General features: G+C 70.7%; 2 protein-coding genes across 3 annotated transcripts; both read left to right on the top strand.

Annotated features, from left to right (window-relative positions):
* Positions 1-1536: 1536 nt before the first annotated feature.
* On the top strand, positions 1537-11790 carry TAF1C (TATA-box binding protein associated factor, RNA polymerase I subunit C). 2 transcript variants are annotated; one of them, XM_048834683.2, is made up of 14 exons: positions 1537-1694; positions 2663-2756; positions 3161-3270; positions 4638-4733; positions 5229-5299; positions 5792-6042; positions 6516-6641; positions 6883-7000; positions 7574-7645; positions 8013-8148; positions 8256-8384; positions 8746-8923; positions 9917-10054; positions 10390-11790. In XM_048834683.2, exons 1-14 carry the CDS (start codon positions 1569-1571, stop codon positions 11640-11642), a joined length of 2898 nt encoding a protein of 965 aa, XP_048690640.2. In that variant the 5' UTR covers positions 1537-1568; the 3' UTR covers positions 11643-11790. The 2 variants fall into 2 exon arrangements, with proteins under 2 accessions (XP_048690640.2, XP_048690638.2); XM_048834681.2 differs by having other exon boundaries at positions 7992-8148.
* A 3101-nt stretch (positions 11791-14891) lies between these two features.
* On the top strand, positions 14892-19115 carry HINT2 (histidine triad nucleotide binding protein 2). Its single transcript, XM_048834708.2, has 5 exons — positions 14892-15000; positions 16217-16372; positions 17463-17567; positions 18030-18102; positions 18930-19115. Exons 1-5 carry the CDS (start codon positions 14929-14931, stop codon positions 19019-19021), a joined length of 498 nt encoding a protein of 165 aa, XP_048690665.1. The 5' UTR covers positions 14892-14928; the 3' UTR covers positions 19022-19115.
* The last annotated feature ends 694 nt before the right edge of the window (positions 19116-19809 follow it).

The following is a 19809-nucleotide window of genomic DNA, read 5'->3' as shown; positions in this document are numbered from 1 at the left end:
CGATGGTGTGACTCCCTCCGGGATCGGATGGGCAGGATCCCCTGGGAGAATAACAGGAGGGGGAAGGAGTCCAGGAGAGCTGGCTGTATTTCAAGGAATCCCTGTTGAGGTTACAGGGACAAACCATCCCGATGAGTCGAAAGAATAGTAAATATGGCAGGCGACCAGCTTGGCTTCACAGTGAAATCCTTGCTGATCTTAAACACAAAAAAGACCCCCCCATCCCCCCAGCCCGGGGAGCGACACCCCCCCGATCTTCCCCCCCCCGGGAGCGACCCCCCCCAGTGTGCCCCCATCTCTCCCCGGGACCGACCCCCCCCCGATCTAACCCCCCACAGGGAGCAACCCCCCCCCGGTCTCCCCCCATCTCTCCCGGGACCGACCCCCCCCGATCTCCCCCCCACAGGGAGCGACCCCCCCGATCTCCCCCCCCTGGGAGCGACCCCCCCGATCTCCCCCCCACAGGGAGCAACCCCCCCCGGTCTCCCCCCATCTCTCCCGGGACCGACCCCCCCCGATCTCCCCCCCACAGGGAGCAACCCCCCCCGATCTCCCCCCATCTCTCCCAGGACCAACCCCCCCGATCTCCCCCCCCACAGGGAGCGACCCCCCCAGGAGCGACCCCCCCGATCTCCCCCCCCCCGGGAGCGACCCCCCCGATCTCCCCCCCCACAGGGAGCGACCCCCCCCGATCTCCCCCCCATCTCTCTCCGGGAGCGACCCCCCCGATCTCCCCCCCACAGGGAGCAACCCCCCCCCCGATCTCCCCCCATCTCTCCCGGGACCGACCCCCCGATCTCCCCCCCCAGGGAGCAACCCCCCCCGATCTCCCCCCATCTCTCCCGGGACCGACCCCCCCGATCTCCCCCCCCCAGGGAGCGACCCCCCCCCGATCTCCCCCCCACGGGGGGCAACCCCCCCCGGTCTCCCCCCATCTCTCCCGGGACCTACTCCCCCGATCTCCCCCCCCCCCGGGAGCGACCCCCCCGATCCCCCCCCCCACAGGGAGCAACCCCCCCCCGATCTCCCCCCATCTCTCTCCGGGAGCGACCCCCCCGATCTCCCCCCCCCGGGACCGACCCCCCCCGATCTCCCCCCCCAGGGAGCGACCCCCCCCGATCTCCCCCCCCCAGGGAGCAACCCCCCCCGATCTCCCCCCATCTCTCCCGGGACCGACCCCCCGATCTCCCTCCCCCCCGGGAGCGACCCCCCCGATCCCCCCCCCACAGGGAGCAACCCCCCCCCGATCTCCCCCCATCTCTCTCCGGGAGCGACCCCCCCGATCTCCCCCCCCCGGGAGCGCCCCCCCCATGCCCCCCCCCGGAGCGCCTCCCGGCCGGCGGACCCAACAAGCCCGGGGAGCGCCTGACCCCGCCCAGCCGGGCCTGCCCTCGTGCCGGGGCAGGGCTCCCCGCCGGCCGCCAGGGGGCGCCGTGGCGGGTCCGCGCCGGCCCCAGCGGCGCCGCTCTCGCCGCCCCCGCCGCTCCACGGGCCCCGCCGCCGGTCCGGCTCGCGCGCTGATTGGCGGAGCCGCGACTCGGGCCGCGAGCCCCCCCTGGCGGCGGCCCATGGCGTTCCCGGGCTCGCTCTTCCCCGCCGGCTGCCGCGCCGGGCCCCCGCGGGACCTGCCCCGCCCGGCGCCGCTCGCGGGCTGGGGCGGCTACGGGCAGGTGCAGGGGGCCGGCCCGAGCCAGGTGAGCGCCCCCCCCGGGCTCCGCGCCCCGCCCCTTCCGAGCCCCCCCGGGCTCCCCGAGCCCCGCCTCCCCCCCCCCGGGCTCCGCGCCCCGCCCCTTCCGAGCCCCCCCCGGGCTCCCCGCCCCCCCCCGGGCTCCCCCCCCTTCCCCGGGCTCCAGCCCCAACCTCCCCGGGCCCCAGACTCCGCCCCCCGGGTCCTCCCCCCGGGCTCCGCTCCCCGCCCCTTCCGAGCCCCCCCCCGGGCTCCGGACTCCGGCTCCCCGCCCCCCCCAGGCTCCCCGAGCCCCGCCTCCCCTCCCCCGGGCTCCGCGCCCCGCCCCTTCCGAGCCCCCCCCCGGACTCCCCCCCCTTCCCCGGGCTCCCCGCCCCCCCCGGGCTCCAGCCCGAACCTCCCCGGGCCCCAGACTCCGCCCCCCGGGTCCTCCCCCCGGGCTCCGCCCCCCGCCCCTTCCGAGCCCCCCCCCCAGGCTCCCCGAGCCCCTCCTCCCGGGCTCCCCCCCCCCGGGCTCCAGCTCCAGCCCGAACCCCCGAACGGGGGGCGCCGGCAGGGCTGGGGGAACGGGGGGCTGCGGTTCGGGAGTGGGGGCACCGGCAGGGCTGGGGGGGCAGGGCTGGGGGAGCGGGGGGGCTGTGGATCAGGAGTGGGGGCACCGGCAGCGCTGGGGGAGCGGGGGGGCTGCGGGTCAGGAGTGGGGGCACCAGCAGGGCTGGGGGAACGGGGGGCTGCGGGTCGGGAGTGGGGGCACCAGCAGGGCTGGGGGGGCAGGGCTGGGGGAACGGGGGCCTGCGGGTCAGGAGTGGGGGCACCGGCAGGTCTGGGGAAGCGGGGGGCACCAGCAGGGCTGTGTGCAGGTCCCGGCTGTGGGTCAGGGTGGAGCTGCCTTGGCCGGGCTGCGTGGGGGGAGCTCGGTGTGCGTCGTGCGGACTTGGGGGGGCTGTATTAACCTGTCTGCGTTGTGTCCCTCAGCCCCAGGAGAGGTTTATTCCGCTTCGCAGCAAGAAGGGCGAGAGATGGGCCCCTGCCGAGGCGTGTGCCGTGCCGTTCCTGTCCCCCAACACGAGTGAGAGCCCCCCGGCCAGGCCCCGAGTAGAGGGGGGTTGGGGGCCCTACCAGGGAGGGGCCCAGCTGGCCCCAAGCCCAGCACCACAGGACCATTTGTTAATTAGTGTCTGTGTGGGGTGGGATGAGGCCTGTGTCTTGTTTGCCCTGGGGCCTGTCCCCGGGGCCCCTGATCTCTTCCTCCCCGTAACCCCCTGAGGGCCTGGCAGAGCTGCTCATGCATGTCCGGAGGGTGGGGGAGGTAGCACTGGGAAGGCAGGGGGCTTCTCAGCGCTGCCCCCAGCCCACCCATGGGTGGCGTATGCCTGGCCCCGCCCTGCCTCCCTCCCCCCCCGCTGCCCAGGGTTGTGATGCGTTCCCTTGCCCGCTGCGGTAACCGCCTGGCCCTGCCCTTCTCTCTCTCAGGCTGCCGTGTCCCCACGCTGACACCCCACGACATCCTCTACCTGGGGCAGATTCAAAGGAAGCACCAGGCCAGCAAGACTGGGGGGGCTGCCCTGGACTTCACAGGGCAGGTAATTCCGCAGGCGGCGGTGTGGCCAGGGGGTCTCCCTGCTCCCTGGGCAGGTGGGGTCCCCGTGGGCTCGCTGGACCCGCTCACTGTCTGAGCCCTGAGGAATCTGTGGCAGGGCCCACGCCCCAGCTCTAGCCAGCCGGGCAGTCCAGGGGGCTGCCTCTGTCGGTTTGACGGCTCCCCAGGGCCTGTGCTGAGCCCCAGCTTGTAAACAGGCTCTAGGAGGATCCCTTCTGTGGCCAGACCCCCCCCTCCCCGGGGGCCACTCTTCCTCCAGGGTCAGCCAAGTGGCCTCGAGACTGAGCCCCTGAGCTCCAGCCTCCTGCTCCACCCCCGGAGCCCTGCCCATGAGTCCCGTTGAGCCAGGCTCTGGGCAAGACATGTCCCCTCCGCAGGGACCGACGCCCCCCCCGCTGGTTTCCAGCCCTTTCCAGCCGAGCAGGGTTTGTCAGGTGCCTGGAGCCTGGCCCTGGAGGCCTGTAAGGCAGCCCAGTCTGGGCTCCTGTCAGGGCCCCACCCCGCCAACTGCTGTAGGATCCCCATGCATCTGTCCTGGGTGAGAGCCGTGTGTCTCTCCACAGGCCCTGGCACCTTCCCCCTGTGCTCTCCCGCCCGGGCTTTGGGGAAAACCACCCTCTTCTGGGTGGTTGGTTTCCAGGTGTGACGGTCCCGGCCCCTGGCGCTCTCCTGTCTGATCCTTCAGTGATATGCCCAAGAGCAGCTTTAACCCCTCTGTGCCCACTGGGGAGCAACCCCCTGGCAGGCCAGGCACTGCCAGGCGCAGGGTTCAGACAAATATCATGGAGGGCCCAGCATGCTCTGCTCCACAGACTGGCCCCATTGCATGCTGGGCCCTGTCATCTCTGCGCAGCAGGTCCCTAGTGGGGCTGGGTTGGGAGGTTCCCCGTCCCCATTGACCTTGGTACTCCTGTGTCCAGTCCTCCTGGTTGTTCCCGTAGCGCCCCCCGCTGGTGCGGCAGGGCAGGGCTGTCGGAGATGCCAAGGCCAGAGGGGTCACTGCGCCCTGCCCCCCAGGAATCCCTGGCTGAGCGCGAGCGGAGCTGCTAGGAAACTAGCCCATCTGGATGTGCAAATGGCTGGCGGTGGAGAATCCCCCCCCCGGTCGCTTGCTCCTCGCCGTTAGAGGCCGACGCCCTATCACTTGTCTGGCTCCAGCTCCCAGCCCCTGGGTCGGGTCAGCCGTCCTCTGCCCGGCTGCAGGGCCCAGCTCCATACCCACGTGCTGCAGCGCTGGGGGCAGAGCCCAGGGACTGGGCCAAGGTCCCGCAGGGAGTCTGGCTGGGCCGGGCACGGAACGTGGTCCCCCCAGGCCAGGCCTGTCGCACTGACCCTGCCTCTCCCTGGCAGCTGGCTCACTTCTTCCTGGATCACCCCGAGGAGGCCTTCGGCGCCATGGGACAACTTCTTCAGGAGCACTTCTCCCTGGGGGAGGCGCAGCTGCAGGTGAGCATCCCTCGCCGGTCCTCTGCTCCCCGCCGGGTCTGACCCAGAGCTGGGGAGGGGCAGCACCCACCTCGCTGTGTCTGCTCCTGACCCCAGCTGTGGGAATATCCCCTCTCCCCCCCATCAGTGCTGTCATACCCGGGGGCCCCGCTGTGCTGGGTGCTGTACGGACACAGAGCAGAGGCGCTGCCCAGCCCCCGGGGCTCATGCTCAGAGATGAGCTGCGGGAGCCGAGGAGACAGTGGGGCAGTACAGGCAGCACGGCGGGCAGGGCTCCTGCTGGCATGTGTGCCCTCCGCCCGCCCCTCATGCCCTCGTACCCCTCCCGCCCCTCATGTGCCCTCCACTCATCCCATGCTCTCATTCCTTTCCCCCAGCGCGTGTGCCCCCCAGTGCCCTGGTACCCCTCCCCCAACGCGTGTGCCCCCCAGTGCCCTGGTACCCCTCCCCCAGCGCGTGTGCCCTGACCTCGGCCTGTCCCCTCCCTCCCTGCAGAGCAAGGCGCAGGAAAACACCATCTCAGTGAAGACCCTGGTCCAGGAGCTTGGCCGGAGGGAGGACAGGCGGTGAGTGGTGCCCGGCCTAAGCAGGGGCCCTGCTCTCTCCCCTCTGCTTGGGGTGCCGTGAGCACAGCCAGGGGGTGCAGAGCCAGGCGCGGCGCAGGGCCTCCAGGCATCGGCTGTGTTGGGCAAGGACAGCACAGGCCCTGCGAGCCAGCACCCCGGCCAGCGCAGCAATCACTGCTGCTCCTGTGTGGCCCAGGGCGGCTGGGGAGACCCCACAGAAAGTCTGGATTGCTGGGGAGAGGCCGGGGGCTGTTCCCAGGGGCCTAGACTTCCCCTGCCTCTGGTGCCCAGCCCCAGTGGGGAAGGTTTGTCTGTTACACAGTCTGGGTGGGGGGGCGGCAGTCTGGGGGATAGGGTCAGTTTGTGGCACTAGGGAGGAGCTGTTTGGGAGCCCCTCCCTGCACGTCTGTCCTGTGCAGCACCATCCCTGCTGCCAGGCTGGCTGGGGAGGGGCAGGGCTGAGCTGTCCCTGATGCCCAGCTGTCCCCACAGTGACTGCCCCTGGCTCCAGCCCAGCCCACGGCTGCGCTGGTTCTCCTGCCTGTCCCGGGACTGGCTGTTCGAGGTGCCCCTGGGCCTGCTGGCCGAGTGCGTTCACGAGGAGCTGGCCCTGCAGTGGGCGAAGCTCCTGTTCGACGACGCCCCGACTGGGGGGGCACTGGCTTGGCTCCCCACTGAGGACGTGGCTCCTGCCCCCAGCGGCTGCCTGGTCTACCCAGGAGGGGAGGCCATGAACCTCCTCTGTATCCTTCTGCTGACAGGCCGGGCTGGCGGTGCTGGTGCAGGGCGCTGCTGAGGGTGGCCCCAGCCTGGGGGGCGGGTGGGGGAGGCAGAGCTCATTGCTAGGGGCATCAAGTCTCTGTTGCACCCCTGGGGATGGGGGGTTTGATGCCCAGGACCTGGCTGATCTGTCACTGGTGATGGGATGGGTGCAGCTGGGCTCCATTGCTGGGGAGGCTGGGGGCTGGCATGCGGGGGCTGTAAACTGTGCCTGGGCTGGGGGGCTTGCTAGGCTTGGGAGGGGCTGACTGTTGTCCCCGGGCTGGGGGCTGAGCTGGGCTGGTAGGTTGGCTGTGTTGGGGGCTGAGCGTTGTCTCCATGCTGGGAGATTTGCTGGGCCAGGGCCTGGCTGTTATCCCCGGACTGGGGCTGACCCTCTGGCGTGGGGCCAGCCATGGCCCCTGCAGTCGGTGCGTGGCCCTTGACACGGTGCCAGGTTTCCAGGAGGTGGCTCTGGAGCAGGTGGCTGGTGCCCTTCAGCCCCGCGCCCATGGCTGCCATGCGCAGTTCGAGCTCAGTGGCCGGGTCCGCCAGGTGGCCACCGCGCAGGTGGCCGGGGAAGGTGAGTGGGGCCCCGGGGAGGTGCCAGGCTCAGCTCCCGGCTCTGCCACCAGATGCTTGTGGCCCTGGAGGAGGGCCAAGCCCCTGGGTGTACGGGGCAGGGAACAGCCTCCTGTGGGGGGGCTGGCTGAGGTGCTGAGCTCACCTGCTCCTGTCCTGGGGTCCCCATCTCCTGTGGGCCTGGCCCCGGTCGGCAGCTATTGCCCCCAGGGCTTACTGCGGCGTCTCCTCCCCACATGTAGCCTTCGTTGGCGTTCGCTCGGATCATCACTGTGGTGCCTGGCGGCTCCGGGCTGGCACCACCCCTGCCCCGCTCCAGGTCATTCGCACTGACGCGCCCGCCTCCTGCCTCACCGTCAGGTACGTGCCTGGGCTGGCCTGGCTGGAGGAGCCGGGAGCCCAGAGGGGCGGAGGGTGACGCTCCCTGCGGACCCCGGGGTGGAGGGCAGCTCGCACCCCCTGCCCTGGGCGGGAGCTGACCCTAGGAATGCAGAAGGCGCTGTCCGTTTGCTTCTGCGGTGCAGGGGAAGAAAGGGGCCTGTCTGCCTTCCTCGGGGCCCCAGATCAGCCACTTTGCGCCCGTGGCTGGTGCTCGATTCCCCTCTGCTGGGTTCATGTCCCCCTGCCGCGTGGAGCTCCCTTCCCGGGGCTTTCCCCTGCGGCCCCTGCCCCGGTCCAGGCTGGGCTCAGGGACCCCCGTTCGTCCCAGAGCACCAGTGCGCACGACTCTCCGCCATGGTAACGCCGGCTGTGCTGCGCTGCTGGTCCGTCCCTCCCACCACGGTGCAGCGTGGGAGGTGGAGTGAGTTTGTCAGGCCGGACACAGCAATGAACCCTTTGCCAGTGGAGGCCTTTAAACCGGGTTTGCTGGGCCCGTCCGTCCTGTGCCCGAGGGGGTTCTGCCCCGCACTGACGCTCTGCCCTTCCCCACAGCCCCCACCTCCCCGGGGAGCTGTCCGTCTGCACCCTCAGCGGGGCCGTGTACCTCTGGAACATCGAGACTGGGTAAGGGGGGCCAAGGGCTGGGGCCCTGGGAAGGGGGAGGCAGTGCAGGCACGTGGGGGCCCAGGAGCATGCACGGGCGGGGGGCGGCTGTGGCTCTTCCTAGCCACTATGAAGCCTGGTGCTGGGAGCTGCCTATCGCCCTTCCCCCGCAAACAGCCAGGGACCGGCCCAGGCAGGGAGCCCCATGCCCTGCTTTGTCCCGTGCCCAGGTGAGGTGCTGATCCCTCTGCCCAGTGTCCTCCCCTCCCTTTCCCCCCACACCGGCCCAGGCAGTGACCCCTGCATCCCTCCGTCCTTGGGCTGGCCCAGCGGTGATCTCCACGCTCCCCACCCGCTGCCGGCCCAGCGGTAATTCCTGTGTCCCCAGGCTGCAGCGACTGCGCCGGGACCCCGAGACGGCGTTCTTCCGAGAGGCATCCCCGTGGCGCTGGAGCGAGTTCACCGCCCACCCGCGGGTGCTGAGCTGCGCTGACCGCACTGGCCTGCAGTGCCTCGACATGCGGGTAAGGCTGCCCGGGTGCAGTGAGGGGGGAGGGCAAGGCTGGGGCTGGCCGGGGCAGGGGGCCGCCCTCCCTGGGTGCTCACGTGCCCTGGTCTCTTCCGGCTCCAGGCTCCCGCCAGTCGCCAGTTTGATCTGTTCAAGGTGGGAGGAGAAGCTGAGTGCCAGAGTGGAGAGCGAGTGATGCTGCCCATGTACCTGGGCAGGGCCCACCCCTGCCAGCACCTCGTCGCCACGCAGGTGAGTGCCCGGGTGGCTGGGTAGGCGACGCTCCAGCCCCTCAGCGCTGGTGGGGAGGATCCTGCAGAGCCCGTTCCAACCTGTGGCTTGGTGCCCAGCTGCTGGGCCCGTCAGCTTCCCGCAGCACCGACTCGGTTCCCAGGGGCGGCTCCAGGGGCCGGCCTGGCTGGGCAGCTTGGCCGGTGATGGTGAAAAGCTGCTGCATGGCCGTAAGCTTGATGGGGATGGGGCTGGGCCATGCCTGTGGGGGGAGCGGGCACTGCCCCCCGGTGCCCTGCCCCCCAGGTTACCGGCGGGGAGGGGAGCAGCCCCGGGGCTCTCTGGGGCGTTCTCACTGCCCCCCTGGGGCCCTGCCCCCCAGTTCTCGGTGTATGTGGTGGACGAGCGCTTCCCCCTGGTGCCGATGCTGCGTTGGGAGCACATGCTGGAGGCCCCGCCCATCTTCGCCCATCTCAGCCCGGGCCAGTCCCAGGAGAGGAGCCACAAGGTGCTGCTGGGCACCCACCGCACGCAGGAGCTGCTGCTACTGCAGTACACGGGTGAGCGGGGGCGGGGGGCTGCTGCAGTACGCGGGGGGGTGGGGGGCATGGGGGGCTGGGGGCTGCTGCAGTACGCGGGGGGGTGGGGGGCATGGGGGGTGGGGGGCTGCTGCAGTACGCGGGGGGGCATGGGGGGCGGGGGGCTGCTGCAGTACGCGGGGGGGGCGGGGGGCATGGGGGGGCTGAGCCCAGGGGCAGCTGCTGCTGTAGTAAACGGGTGAGCGGGGATGGGGGGCTGGGGGCTGCTGCAGTACGCGGGGGGTGGGGGGCATGGGGGGCTGGGGGCTGCTGCAGTAGACAGGTGGGCGGGAGGCATGGGGGGGCTGAGCCCAGGGGCAGCTGCTGCTGTAGTAAACGGGTGAGCGGGGATGGGGGGATGGAGGCTGCTGCAGTACACGGGGGGGCTGGGGGCATAGGGGGGCTGGCGACTGCTGCAGTACATGGGGGGGCTGGGGGCGGGGTGCATGGGGGGGCTGCGAGCTGCTCCTGCTGCAGTCCCTGGCTCGGGGGGCGCTGTTTCCTGCAGGGAGGGGTCATGCTGGGGGATGGTATAGGGCAGAGGTCACCAAACTGGGGCGTGCCCCCCTAGGGGGGTGCAGAGGAATGCTTGGGGGGCCCAGTGAGCCCAGGCCAGCCCCCACAGGGGCGGGGGAGGGAGGAAGGAAAGGAACACCACCCAGCCCCACCCCCAACTGCAATCCCAGCCCCATTCCTGGCTCCGGCAGGAGGAGGGTGCGACCCTGAAAAGTTTGGGGACTTCTGGTGTAGAGGGTTCTCTGGGGCGTGTGTATATGTCAGTATGGGGGTTCCCCAGAGCCAGGGTGCCCCTCCCCCAGCCACATGGTGCTCTGTCAAGGAGGGGCTGAGTTACAGCCATGGGGGGGGTAATGCGGGGGGGGTGACCTGGGAGGGATCTGGGAGGTCCAAGGGGGGGGGCAGTGCGGGGTGGGGGGCGAGCTCCCACACAGCTTTTCACACCCCCCTCTCCCCTAGGTGGCAGCCATTCGGCCTGCCAGCTCGCAGGGCCCCCCCGGCGGCTCCATCCCATCTACCAGGGTCTGCAGCACCTCCCCGCGCAGGTGACCCCCCAGCAAGGCCTGCTGTGCCAGAGGCTGACTGTTCCCGCAGCTGGTAGGTGGCTGGGGCGAGGAGAGGGGGGCTGGGGGTGGCCTGGCATGGAACCCCCCGTGTCCCAGCAGTCCCAGGCCCACATCGCTGGGGTGCAGCCAAAAGGAAGGGCCCTGGCTCTGACCTACCTGTGCCTCTGACGGGGGGGCTCCAGAGAGCTGGGAGGGGTTGGACAAGGATCTCGCCTGCTCTCTGGGGTGGGGCTGTGTGGGCCCAGTGGGGGTCTCCCCTAACTCTGTGTGGGGCCTGGGGGGGTCTCCCCTAGCTCTTTGAGCGGCCTATGGGGGGCTCTGTCCCCCGCCACTGCGCTCAGCCCCCTCACCTCCCTTTCTCCCCAGGTGTGACGGCTGCCCACGCCGGACAAGGGCCGCTGGAGTCCTTGCTGGTTTTCCAGCTCTCCGAGGCCGGGGACCTGTTCTACCAAACCCTGCTACACGAGCCGCCGGCGGAGAGTGAGTCGTCGGCAGCCCCCGCCTCGCCCCCGTCCCTGCCAGCTCCTGCTGCAGCCGGCCAGCCCTCACCCCAATGGGGCGCCTCCATGGGCTCCGGCGGCGAGGAGAGCGACCGCCTGCCTCCCCTGCCAGGGACCATCTCCGAGGGCACCGCCGATGCCGGGCAGGCAGCAGCCCTGGAGGAAGCCAGGCCCAGCGTGGGCCCCAGCCCAGCAGCCGCTGCCCGCTACAGCTGCTGGCTGAAGGCTCTCATCAGGGACTGGAGCCGGCTGCCGGAGCAGAGCCAGCCCCAGGCCCCACCCACCATCAGCCAGCGGCGCCTCTTCACCCGTGGGGAGCTGAGCCGGCCGGCCGGGGACGGCGCCCCCTACTGCCGAGCCCGCCAGCTGCTGCGCCAGGCCATGCGGGAGCGGGGCTGCCTGGCGCCCTGGGCCCTGGGGCCGCCCCCCGCCCCACTGGCCATGCCGCACCTCGTGGAGCCCGGGGCCTGGCCCGACGACCTGAGCAAGCGGCTGACGGCGTCGTGGGCGGGCGGCTGGGGCGAGTGGTGGGAGGAGAAGCTGGGCATGACCAGGGCCCACAAGCTGCACGTGCTGCGGGACCGGAGACGGCGCTGGAAGCAAGCGCGGAGCCGCCGCAGCCTGTCGGGCAGCTTCACCTCCTCCGTCACCTACCAGTCCGACCTCAGTGACTTCTCCGCCGGCAGCCAGCCCCCCGGCCAGGCCCGCGAGGAGCAGCAGCCCCCGGCCCCTGTGTGCCGCCAGGACCTTTCCCCACCACGGGCGGGACGGGGGGCCCTGCCCCCAGCCCTGGGTCAGTTCTGGCCGGCCTCCCCACTGGACAGCAGCTCCCAGCGCAGCGGGCAGGGCACCCAGGAGGCCTGGGGCAGCCAGGACGTGGAGGACTCCTCCCAGCTGCTCTCGTCCCAGACCCTGAGCTCGCGGGGCATCCCCAAGGAGCGTAGGAAAACCCTGCGGGACTACCTGGCCCTCTTCACCGAGCCCGCCCCGGAGCCGCTATCCGAGCTGCCTGCGAGCCAGGCCTCCAGCCTGGGCAGCCAGCACTGGGGCCCCTCCTCCCAGAGCCAGCGCTCCACCGTGTCGCAGCCCCGCCGCAAACGGCCCCGCATGGGCTTCTGAGAGCCACAGCGGGGAGGTGCTGGGGGCATCGTCTGGATGGCCGGAGGTCTTAGGGGACGGGAAGTGCTGGGACGGTGTCTGCCGAGCCACGGCCTGGCGCCCTGGGGCTGTTGGCCGGTGCAGATAACTCAATAAACAGGGAAAGGTAGCACCTGGCCATTGTCTGCGCCATGGGGATGGAGCCCGCCTGTGGGGTTTTCTGGAGCAGTCCTGACCCCCAGCACATGGCAGGAGGTGCATGGGGCCTGGGGGCTGTCAGCCGCTGCGGTTTCTCCGGCACCAGGCAAGGTGGGCGGAACGCCAGCATTGCCTGCTGCTGCCATGCGCAGGGGTGGGGGGGAAGCCGAGCTGGAGGTGGCAGGGAACTGGGGCCGTGGGTTGTTCCACTCCAGGGTCCCTGCTCTGGCTGCCCCACGCTGCGGCTGGGAGCGAGGCAGGGAGAGCCAGAGCCCAGCTAGTGTGTGACTGGCCCACTGCCTCCACAGGGCTCGCCGGGGGCAGCGCTGGGCGCCGGGGACTGTCATGCTGCTGCTCAGGGCACGGAGAGCCCAGGCCTGTGGGTGTAGCTGGGGCGGGGCGTTGGCACACACCTCACCCATGGCAGCGGTCAAACATCTGTGTCCTGAGAGCTGCTCCCCCTAGACCTCTAGGGTCACGAGACCAGTGGGGGCTCCCAGCCCTTTCCACAGGGGCTGGGGAACTGACCCTGGGCATACAGGAAAACCAGCAATGAGATTGCTTCTGAGAAAGATGCAGCATGTACTTGCCCTGCGGAACTCATTGCCACTGGATAGCCCCTCCTACATTCACCCTGCCTCAGTGATGGGGTAGCCCTGTGGCTGTGGGAAAGGCCCTTTGGGGCAGGATATTCCAGTATTGCCCTTTGAGGGCTTTCCTATCCCTTATTCTGCGGGAGCAGCAGCGAGCCCTGGGCCCCGTCAGAGACGGCCGCCTGGGCTACATGGGCCTCTGGGCTGAGGGTTTTCTAACAGATGCTAGAGAGAGAGATGGGCTCTGGCCCCTGTCTGTTGGTCCTGGAGGGGGTGGGGGGGCTCTTCTTGGGTCCGTCCCACCCTGTGGGGCCCCTTGTGCACTGGGCAGATACTTGAGCTTTCCACCGCCCCCCTCTGTAGCGAGCAAGCCCTGCTGAGTGACAGCTCTGTGGGGCAGGACCTGCCCCCCACCCCTCCAGCCCTGAAAAGCAGAGGCCCAGGAGTCCTGGATGGAGCTTGGGGTGCTTCACGGCCGCCAACAGCCCCCCAAGCTGCAGGGCCCTCAGCCAACGCCCAGCAGCAAGGGAAGGCAGCAGAAGCGTGCACAGAGACGACTACGGGGACATGAGAGATCTAGCAAAGCCTGAGCGGTGTGGAGCCAGGGACGAGGGAAGTGACCTTTACCCCTTCTCCTAACACGGCCAGGGGTCACCCCAGCAAAGTAACAGGCAGCAGGTTTCAAACACAGGGACGTGTTTCCTCCCACAGCCCAGCCAGCGTGGGGAACTCCAGTGTAAGCGGGTTCAAAAAGGAACAAAAGCCCCTGCAGGGCAGGTGCCCCAATGGCTCTTAGCCGGGATGGCTGGACGCAGCCCCGTGCTCTGGGTGTCCCTAAGCCTCTGGCTGCCCGAAGCTGGGGCTGGATGAGGGGAGGATCGCTCGAGAATTGCCCTGGTCTGTGCCTTCCCTCTGGGGCACGCGGCAGCGGCCCTGTTGGCAGACAGGCTAGGGGCATGGGGCTGGTGGAGTGCACGATCGGTGGGGCGGAAGTGAGCTGAAGGGGGAGGTTATTTTCACTCTTGGGAGGTTTCTGTGGGGTTATGGGCTGCCAATGCCCGCGCTGCTGCTGTACCCGGGGTCTGGATGCTGGGCTGTCGCTATCCGCAGCTGCTGGTGGCTAATTTCCCGTCTCTTTGCCCGCTGTTCCTTGGCACCCGGAGACGGGAGCTGTCGCTGTGGGCTGCACCGAGGGCCTGCATGTGGAAGCTGCCTGGCCATGTGCCCCCCACATGGAGCGGCTGTGGTGGGCTCAGGAAATTCGGTGATGTTACTGGCGGTGCACGTGCCCCGGCCCCCCTCCATGTTCAGCAGCAACGCCATCAGCTGGAGCGGGCCCCCCAGCGGGGCTGGGCCCTCCCTGGCTTCCCACGGCGCCGCAGGCCTCTCGTGGGCCTCCAGACACTGCCCCGCCGGCATCCGCTGCCGCCCCTGGGTGCCCCCCACGTCCTGCACGCCCCGCTCTGGGCCTCACCCCTGCCAGGGTGATCGCTGCCAACCCCCGGGGCTGGCCAGTGAGCTCCAGAGCGCCCGCCGGGGCCGCCCCGGCACCAAGGGGCCGCATGGCGCGCCCCGGCTCGGGGGTGCACGATCGTGGGTGGAGACACGACAAACCAGGGTGAGTCACTTCCTGGGCCACCTGCCCAGCAGCTCAGCACCAAAGGGCCGCAGCACACGGCGCTGCCCACCCCTGGGAGCCGCCCTCAGAGCCCCAGCCCCAGGGAGAAGTGTGAATGCAGCCCCCAAACCCGTCAGACACGGAATGGCCCCTCGCGTGAGCTGCTGCTGCACCAGCGTGTGTGTGCGCACGACTGCCGGGCACCAGCGTGTGCGCACCAACAGCCCTGCACCAGCGTGTGCGCACGACTGCCCTGCACCAGCGTGTGCGCACGACTGCCCTGCACCAGCGCGTGTGCGCACGACTGCCCTGCACCAGCGCGTGCGCACGACTGCCCTGCACCAGCGCGTGTGCGCACGACTGCCCTGCACCAGCGTGTGCGCACCAACAGCCCTGCACCAGTGTGTGCGCACGACTGCCCTGCACCAGCGCGTGTGCGCACCAACAGCCCTGCACCAGCATGTGCGCACGACTGCCCTGCACCAGCGCGTATGTGCGCACGACTGCCCTGCACCAGCACGTGTGTGCGCACGACTGCCCTGCACCAGCGCGTGTGCGCACCAACAGCCCTGCACCAGCATGTGCGCACGACTGCCCTGCACCAGCATGTGTGTGCGCATGACTGCCGGGCACCAGCGTGTGCGCACCAACAGCCCTGCACCAGCGTGTGCACACACAGGAACGTGCACGTGCATCCGTGCACCTTGCACACGCGCACGTCCCGCGTGCCTTTATGTGAGGGAGGGACCCGTCACTGGCACCAGCCGGGAAACTGAGCCCGGAGGGCGGGACACGGGGCCCTCCAAGGGCCGGGGAGTGGCAGAGCCGGCGGCCAATGGGGAGTGAGCCCCGCCCCCGCGGCCGGCCGGGCCAATGGGCGGCGCGGAGCGGGCTCAGCATGGCGGCCGCGGCGCTGCGCGGGGCCCGGGGCTTGGCCCGCGGCTGGGGGCCGGGGGCCCGCTGGGGACAGGTACCGCCGGGGACCCAGGAGTCCGGGTCCCGCGAGCCGGGGGGCGGGGCCGGACTCCTGGGTCCTGTCCCGGCTGTGGGGTGGTTGGGGGGCTGAGAGCCGGGACTCCTGGGTCCTGTCCCCGCTGGGGGGGTGTATGGGGCGGGCTGGGACTCCTGGGTCCTGTCCTGGCTGTGGGGTGGATGGGGGTGGGCCTGGGAGCCGGGACTCCTGGGTCCTGTCCCCGCTGGGGGGGTGTATGGGGGGGAGAGATAGATAGCTCAGTGGTTTGAGCATTGGCCTGCTAAACCCAGGGTTGTGAGTTCAATCCTTGAGGGGGCCATTTAGGGATTTGTGGCAAAAATTGGGGATTGGTCCTGCTTTGAGCAGGGGGTTGGACTAGATGACCTCCTGAGGTCCCTTCCAACCCTGATATTCTATGATTCCTGGGTCCTGTCCTGGCTGTGGGGTGGGGCTGGGAGCTGGGACTCCTGGGTCCTGTCCCGGCTGTGGGGTGGATGGGGGGCTGGGAGCCCGGTGCCTGGGGCGATGGCCTCGGGCCCGCAGCCCTGCACTGTGTGGTCACTGCGGAGCACCAAGCCGGCCAAGGCGCCCCCCGAACCCGCGCTCCCGGGGCAGGGCAGGGCTCCAGCTCGGCTCGGTGCTGCCGGGTGGACGCTCCCCGCGGCGAGGGAAGGGGGTTCTCCGGCTGCGTGGTGGGGCAGCAGCTCGCTGGGTGCACGAGCTCTTGGCTCGGGCGAGCCGTGGGCCGGGCTCAGCCCCCAGCGATGGCCCAGGCCTGGGCCCGCTCCCCGAGCTCCTGCCAGGGTCCGCTCCCCCCGGGCTGGGTCGCGCTGGGGGGCTGCTGCTCGCGTCTCCCAGCTCCGGCCCAGCAGAGCCTGCAGCTCCGAGCCCGCCGACGTGCAGGACGTGCCCTCGGCTACGTGCCGCTCACCGAGCAGGGCCCCGCCGTGCTCCCACCCCGGGCACAGCTCAGTGCGGAGCAGCCCCTGGGGGCGCCGACGGGGCGGGATCCTGGGGGCTGTGCTGCTGCCCGCAGCCCCGTCTCGCTCGCCGCGGGGTGGCCCGTGCACGAGAGGCTGGAGAGCCGGGTGGGAGGCGAGGGACTGGGCCCTCCACAGCTGTGTCTGTGGGGCTGCGCCGTTCCCGGGGTGTGCAGAGCAGGGGGTACACCTGGCAGTGCCCAGGCCCCTGAGCTGATGCCCCTCTGCCCCAGAGATGCTACGTGGCCGCCGGGGGGCAGGACGGGGAGGTGCAGAAGGCTCAGCAGGCAGCTGAGGCCAGAAAGGAACCTGGCCAGCGGCCCCCGACCATCTTCAGCAAGATCATCAACCGCACCATCCAGGCCGACATCCTCTATGAAGACGACAAGGTGACGCCCTCCGCCTCGTTCGGGGGGATGCGGGTCCCTCGTGGGGGGTTCCCCGCAGCCCCACTCCAGCTTCCTGCATCTCTGCTGGGAACGTCCCGACCTGCCCTGGAGCCGGGTGCCCTCTCCCCTCCCCAGAACAAGGCTTGTTGGCCTGCCCCCTGCTGAGCCCGCTGTGGTTGTGGGGGTCAGGGGGAGATAGGGCCATTGTCCCTAGCTTGCCAGGCTCCCCCCGGGGTTGTTCCCCCACCTTGCTCCATGCGGGAGTCGGAGGGATGGGTCTCTGTCCTGCCATCTCTCCCCATCCCCCCCAGGCTCCTAGATCGAGTGCTGGCAGCTGCCCCCAGCTGCCGTGGGGCTGGGCCTGAGCTGGGGGCCACGCTGCTCCCTGCCCTGGGCACGCACTGCCGAGGGCTTGCCCGCTTGGCTCTCAGCATGGTGGGTGGGGCTGAGGGGAGGATGCTGGGGCTGGAAGCCACCTGCGTGGGGCTGGGAGCTCGGCTCCCTCAGAGCCTTTGGGCCAGGAAGGGGTGAAGCAGGGGCAAACCCAGGTCTCTGCCATGTGGGGCACGGGGGGCTCTGAGCCTTGCCCTGCTCCTGGAGCGGCCTCCGCCAGCCTCTTCACACCTTGGCCCTGGCTAGGGCAGGGGGACTCCAACTGGGCCCTCCTCTCTGCTGGGAACGGGCTGCCCGGGGCAGGGAAGTCAGGCTGGCTGGGCTGGGTGACGGCTGAGGGGTGAGTGCCCCTGAGAGATGGGGTGCCCCCTGTTTCCCAGAGCCCCCCAGAGCTCGCCCGTGTGCACCCCCTCCCAGAGCTCCCTGGCCCAGCCCCCTCGCGTCCCTGCAGTCCTGGGTTTAGCTTCACAGAGCACTTGGCACGGTCCCCAACCCAGTGGGGTGTGGAGCACGGCTGGGGGTGACGTGACCCCTGGAGGCCTTGGGGGGAGGGCTATGACCCTGCAGGGAATGTGTCAGTGGCCCCGTGGGGGGCAGGGGGGGGCCAGTGACCCCGCAGTCCCAGCCCTGGCTGAGCTGGTGCCTGCCCCGCGGTGGGTGCCCCCTGGCAGCAGCGCTCACGGTGCTCTCCCCGCAGTGCCTCGCCTTCCGGGATGTGGCCCCGCAGGCCCCCGTGCATTTCCTGGTGATCCCCAAGCGCCCCATCCCGAGGCTGAGCCATGCGGCAGCGGGGGACACAGAGGTGAGCAGAGCGACTGGACAGGGCCCCCTTCCCCGGGGTGCCTCTGCCCCTGCTCTGGGCTGGGCTGGGGTGGGGAGAGCGGCCCAGGGAACAGCGGGGGTCATGGGGAGCAGAGGGGCTGGGCACAGGAAGGGGGTGGGTCAGCTCCATGTGCTGGCTGGAGGGGGGTGCTGGCACCAGAACCGCGGGGCAGGGGGGTGTTGGCTCCAGCCCTGGTACGGACTGGCTCTGACCTTGGCGGGTTGCCCTCCATCAAGAGCCCAGCTGCCCCCTGCCTGGCTGTCAGTGAGGCCCTGGGGCCCCCCGGGGCTGGGTGTGAAGGTGGGCCCTCTGGGTCACCTGGGGGATGTTCAGGGGTGCAGTGCTCTAGGTCCCCGGGGAGGGGTTCTGGGGGTGCTGTATGTGCTGCCCCCGCCCTGGGTCCCACTTCTCCCCTGAACCTGCCCCTCTGCTCGCGCCCAGCTCCTGGGGCACCTGCTGGTGGTGGCCAGTCAGACGGCGAAGGTGGAGGGGCTGGAGGATGGCTACCGAGTGGGTGAGTTGCTGGGACCCCCCGTGCTGGGGAGCGCCCGGCTGCCTGTCCTGTCCTTGGTGGGTTTTCCCTGGCGCTCACCAGCGTTGCCCGCTGCCAGCCCAGCTGTGACCCTGCCCCAGACGTGTGTGAGCCACTGGTGCCCCCCAGCACTTCCCTGCGTCGCTGCCCTGGAGCGTCGTCTCCCCATCGCGCCCCTGGAGTGGGGCCCTGCACGTGCCTCCCCGTGGCCTCAGCACGTGTTGTACCCCCCACCGCTGCCCTGGCATCCCTGCTCTGCGTGGGGGCTGGCCCCACCCCACCCTCTCGCCATGCCTGCAGGGGGCTGGCCCCGCCCTCTCGTGCCACCCCACGTGCCCTGCCTGCAGGGGGCTGGCCCCGCCCCCTCACCCTGCCCCGCCCATAGGGGCTGGCCCCGCCCCCTCACCCTGCCCCGCCCATAGGGGCTGGCCCCGCCCCCTCACCCTGCCCCGCCCATAGGGGCTGGCCCCGCCCCCTCACCCTGCCCCGCCCATAGGGGCTGGCCCCGCCCCCTCACCCTGCCCCGCCCATAGGGGCTGGCCCCGCCCCCTCACCCTGCCCCGCCCATAGGGGCTGGCCCCGCCCCCTCACCCTGCCCCGCCCATAGGGGCTGGCCCCATCCCCTCACCCTGCCCCGCCCATAGGGGCTGGCCCCATCCCCTCACCCTGCCCCGCCCATAGGGGCTGGCCCTGCCCTCTCGCCATGCCCTCATGCCACCCCTCACGCCCCGCCCACAGGGGGCCAGCCCCACCCCACTTGATCCCCTTGCAGGGGCCTAGCTCGCTCACCCCGTTTCTCTGCCTTTCAGTGATCAACGACGGGAAGCAGGGGGCTCAGTCTGTCTACCACCTGCACTTGCATGTGCTGGGCGGGCGTCAGATGGGCTGGCCCCCGGGCTGAGCTGAAGCTGGAGTGGTGGGAGCAGTGGACGCGGCACCAGCCCTGCTGGGCAAACCCGCTCCTCCATTAAAGCCCTGTGAGAGGGCCCATGTGATCACTCGCCCCGTCTGTCCCGGCGCCCGTCCCCCGGCTGTCTGCGGCTCACGCCGGGCAGGGGGGTCGGCCTCCTGCCCCACAGGAAGGGGCTGCGCTGGGGGAGGGGAGCACCCGATGCCCAGGGCAGAGGAGTGAGGGGAGGGGAGGAGGTAGCGTGTGATGCCCAGGCCGGGGAGGGGAGGGACTGTGCGATGCCCAGGGTTAGGGGGAGGGGGAGCATGTGATGTGCGGCCGGGGGGGAATGGGGGGACTATGTGATGCCCAGCGGGGGAGCGTGTGATGCGCGGGCCTGGGGGAGAATGGGGGGGGAATGTGTGGTATCTGGCAGGGGAGGGGGGGGCGTGTGATGCGCGGGCCGGGGGGGGGAATGGGCGGGCGTGTGATGCCCGGCAGGGGGGGGATTAGGGGGGGCGTGTGATGCGCGGCCTGTGGCTGCCCGTCTGTCCAGGCTCTGCTCCCGCAGCGTCTGGGTGCCTCGCCCGTGTCTGAAGCCACAGGGCTGCGGTGTGTTCTCCTGGCCCCCGAGGCTCGCGGGATTGGGGGGGTTGGTTCTTTTGCTCTCCGCCTTGCTGCAAGGGGCTGTTTGCCCGTGGTGGGGGCGAGGTCTGCGCAGGGCCAGTGTTGCGGCCCCATGCCCAGGCTGGGCCAGTTCCCAACCCGGGGTTGTGTTACGCGTGTATAGAGCCGAAACG

This window comes from Caretta caretta, chromosome 5, assembly GCF_965140235.1.
Source record: "Caretta caretta isolate rCarCar2 chromosome 5, rCarCar1.hap1, whole genome shotgun sequence".
Taxonomy (NCBI): domain Eukaryota; kingdom Metazoa; phylum Chordata; order Testudines; family Cheloniidae; genus Caretta; species Caretta caretta.
Note: the sequence above shows the minus strand (reverse complement) of the source record. Positions and strands in the feature narration are given on the sequence as shown.

Bases quoted from the DNA above. Each gene is read 5' to 3' on its own strand.
- TAF1C (XM_048834681.2), top strand. From the start codon at position 1,569: ATGGCGTTCCCGGGCTCGCTCTTCCCCGCCGGCTGCCGCGCCGGGCCC. The intron at 4,734-5,228 runs GTGAGCATCCCT...CCCTCCCTGCAG, and splicing joins TGGGGGAGGCGCAGCTGCAG to AGCAAGGCGCAGGAAAACAC. The intron at 8,385-8,745 runs GTGAGTGCCCGG...CCTGCCCCCCAG, and splicing joins AGCACCTCGTCGCCACGCAG to TTCTCGGTGTATGTGGTGGA.
- HINT2 (XM_048834708.2), top strand. From the start codon at position 14,929: ATGGCGGCCGCGGCGCTGCGCGGGGCCCGGGGCTTGGCCCGCGGCTGG. The intron at 15,001-16,216 runs GTACCGCCGGGG...CCTCTGCCCCAG, and splicing joins CGGGGGCCCGCTGGGGACAG to AGATGCTACGTGGCCGCCGG. The intron at 17,568-18,029 runs GTGAGCAGAGCG...GCTCGCGCCCAG, and splicing joins CGGCAGCGGGGGACACAGAG to CTCCTGGGGCACCTGCTGGT.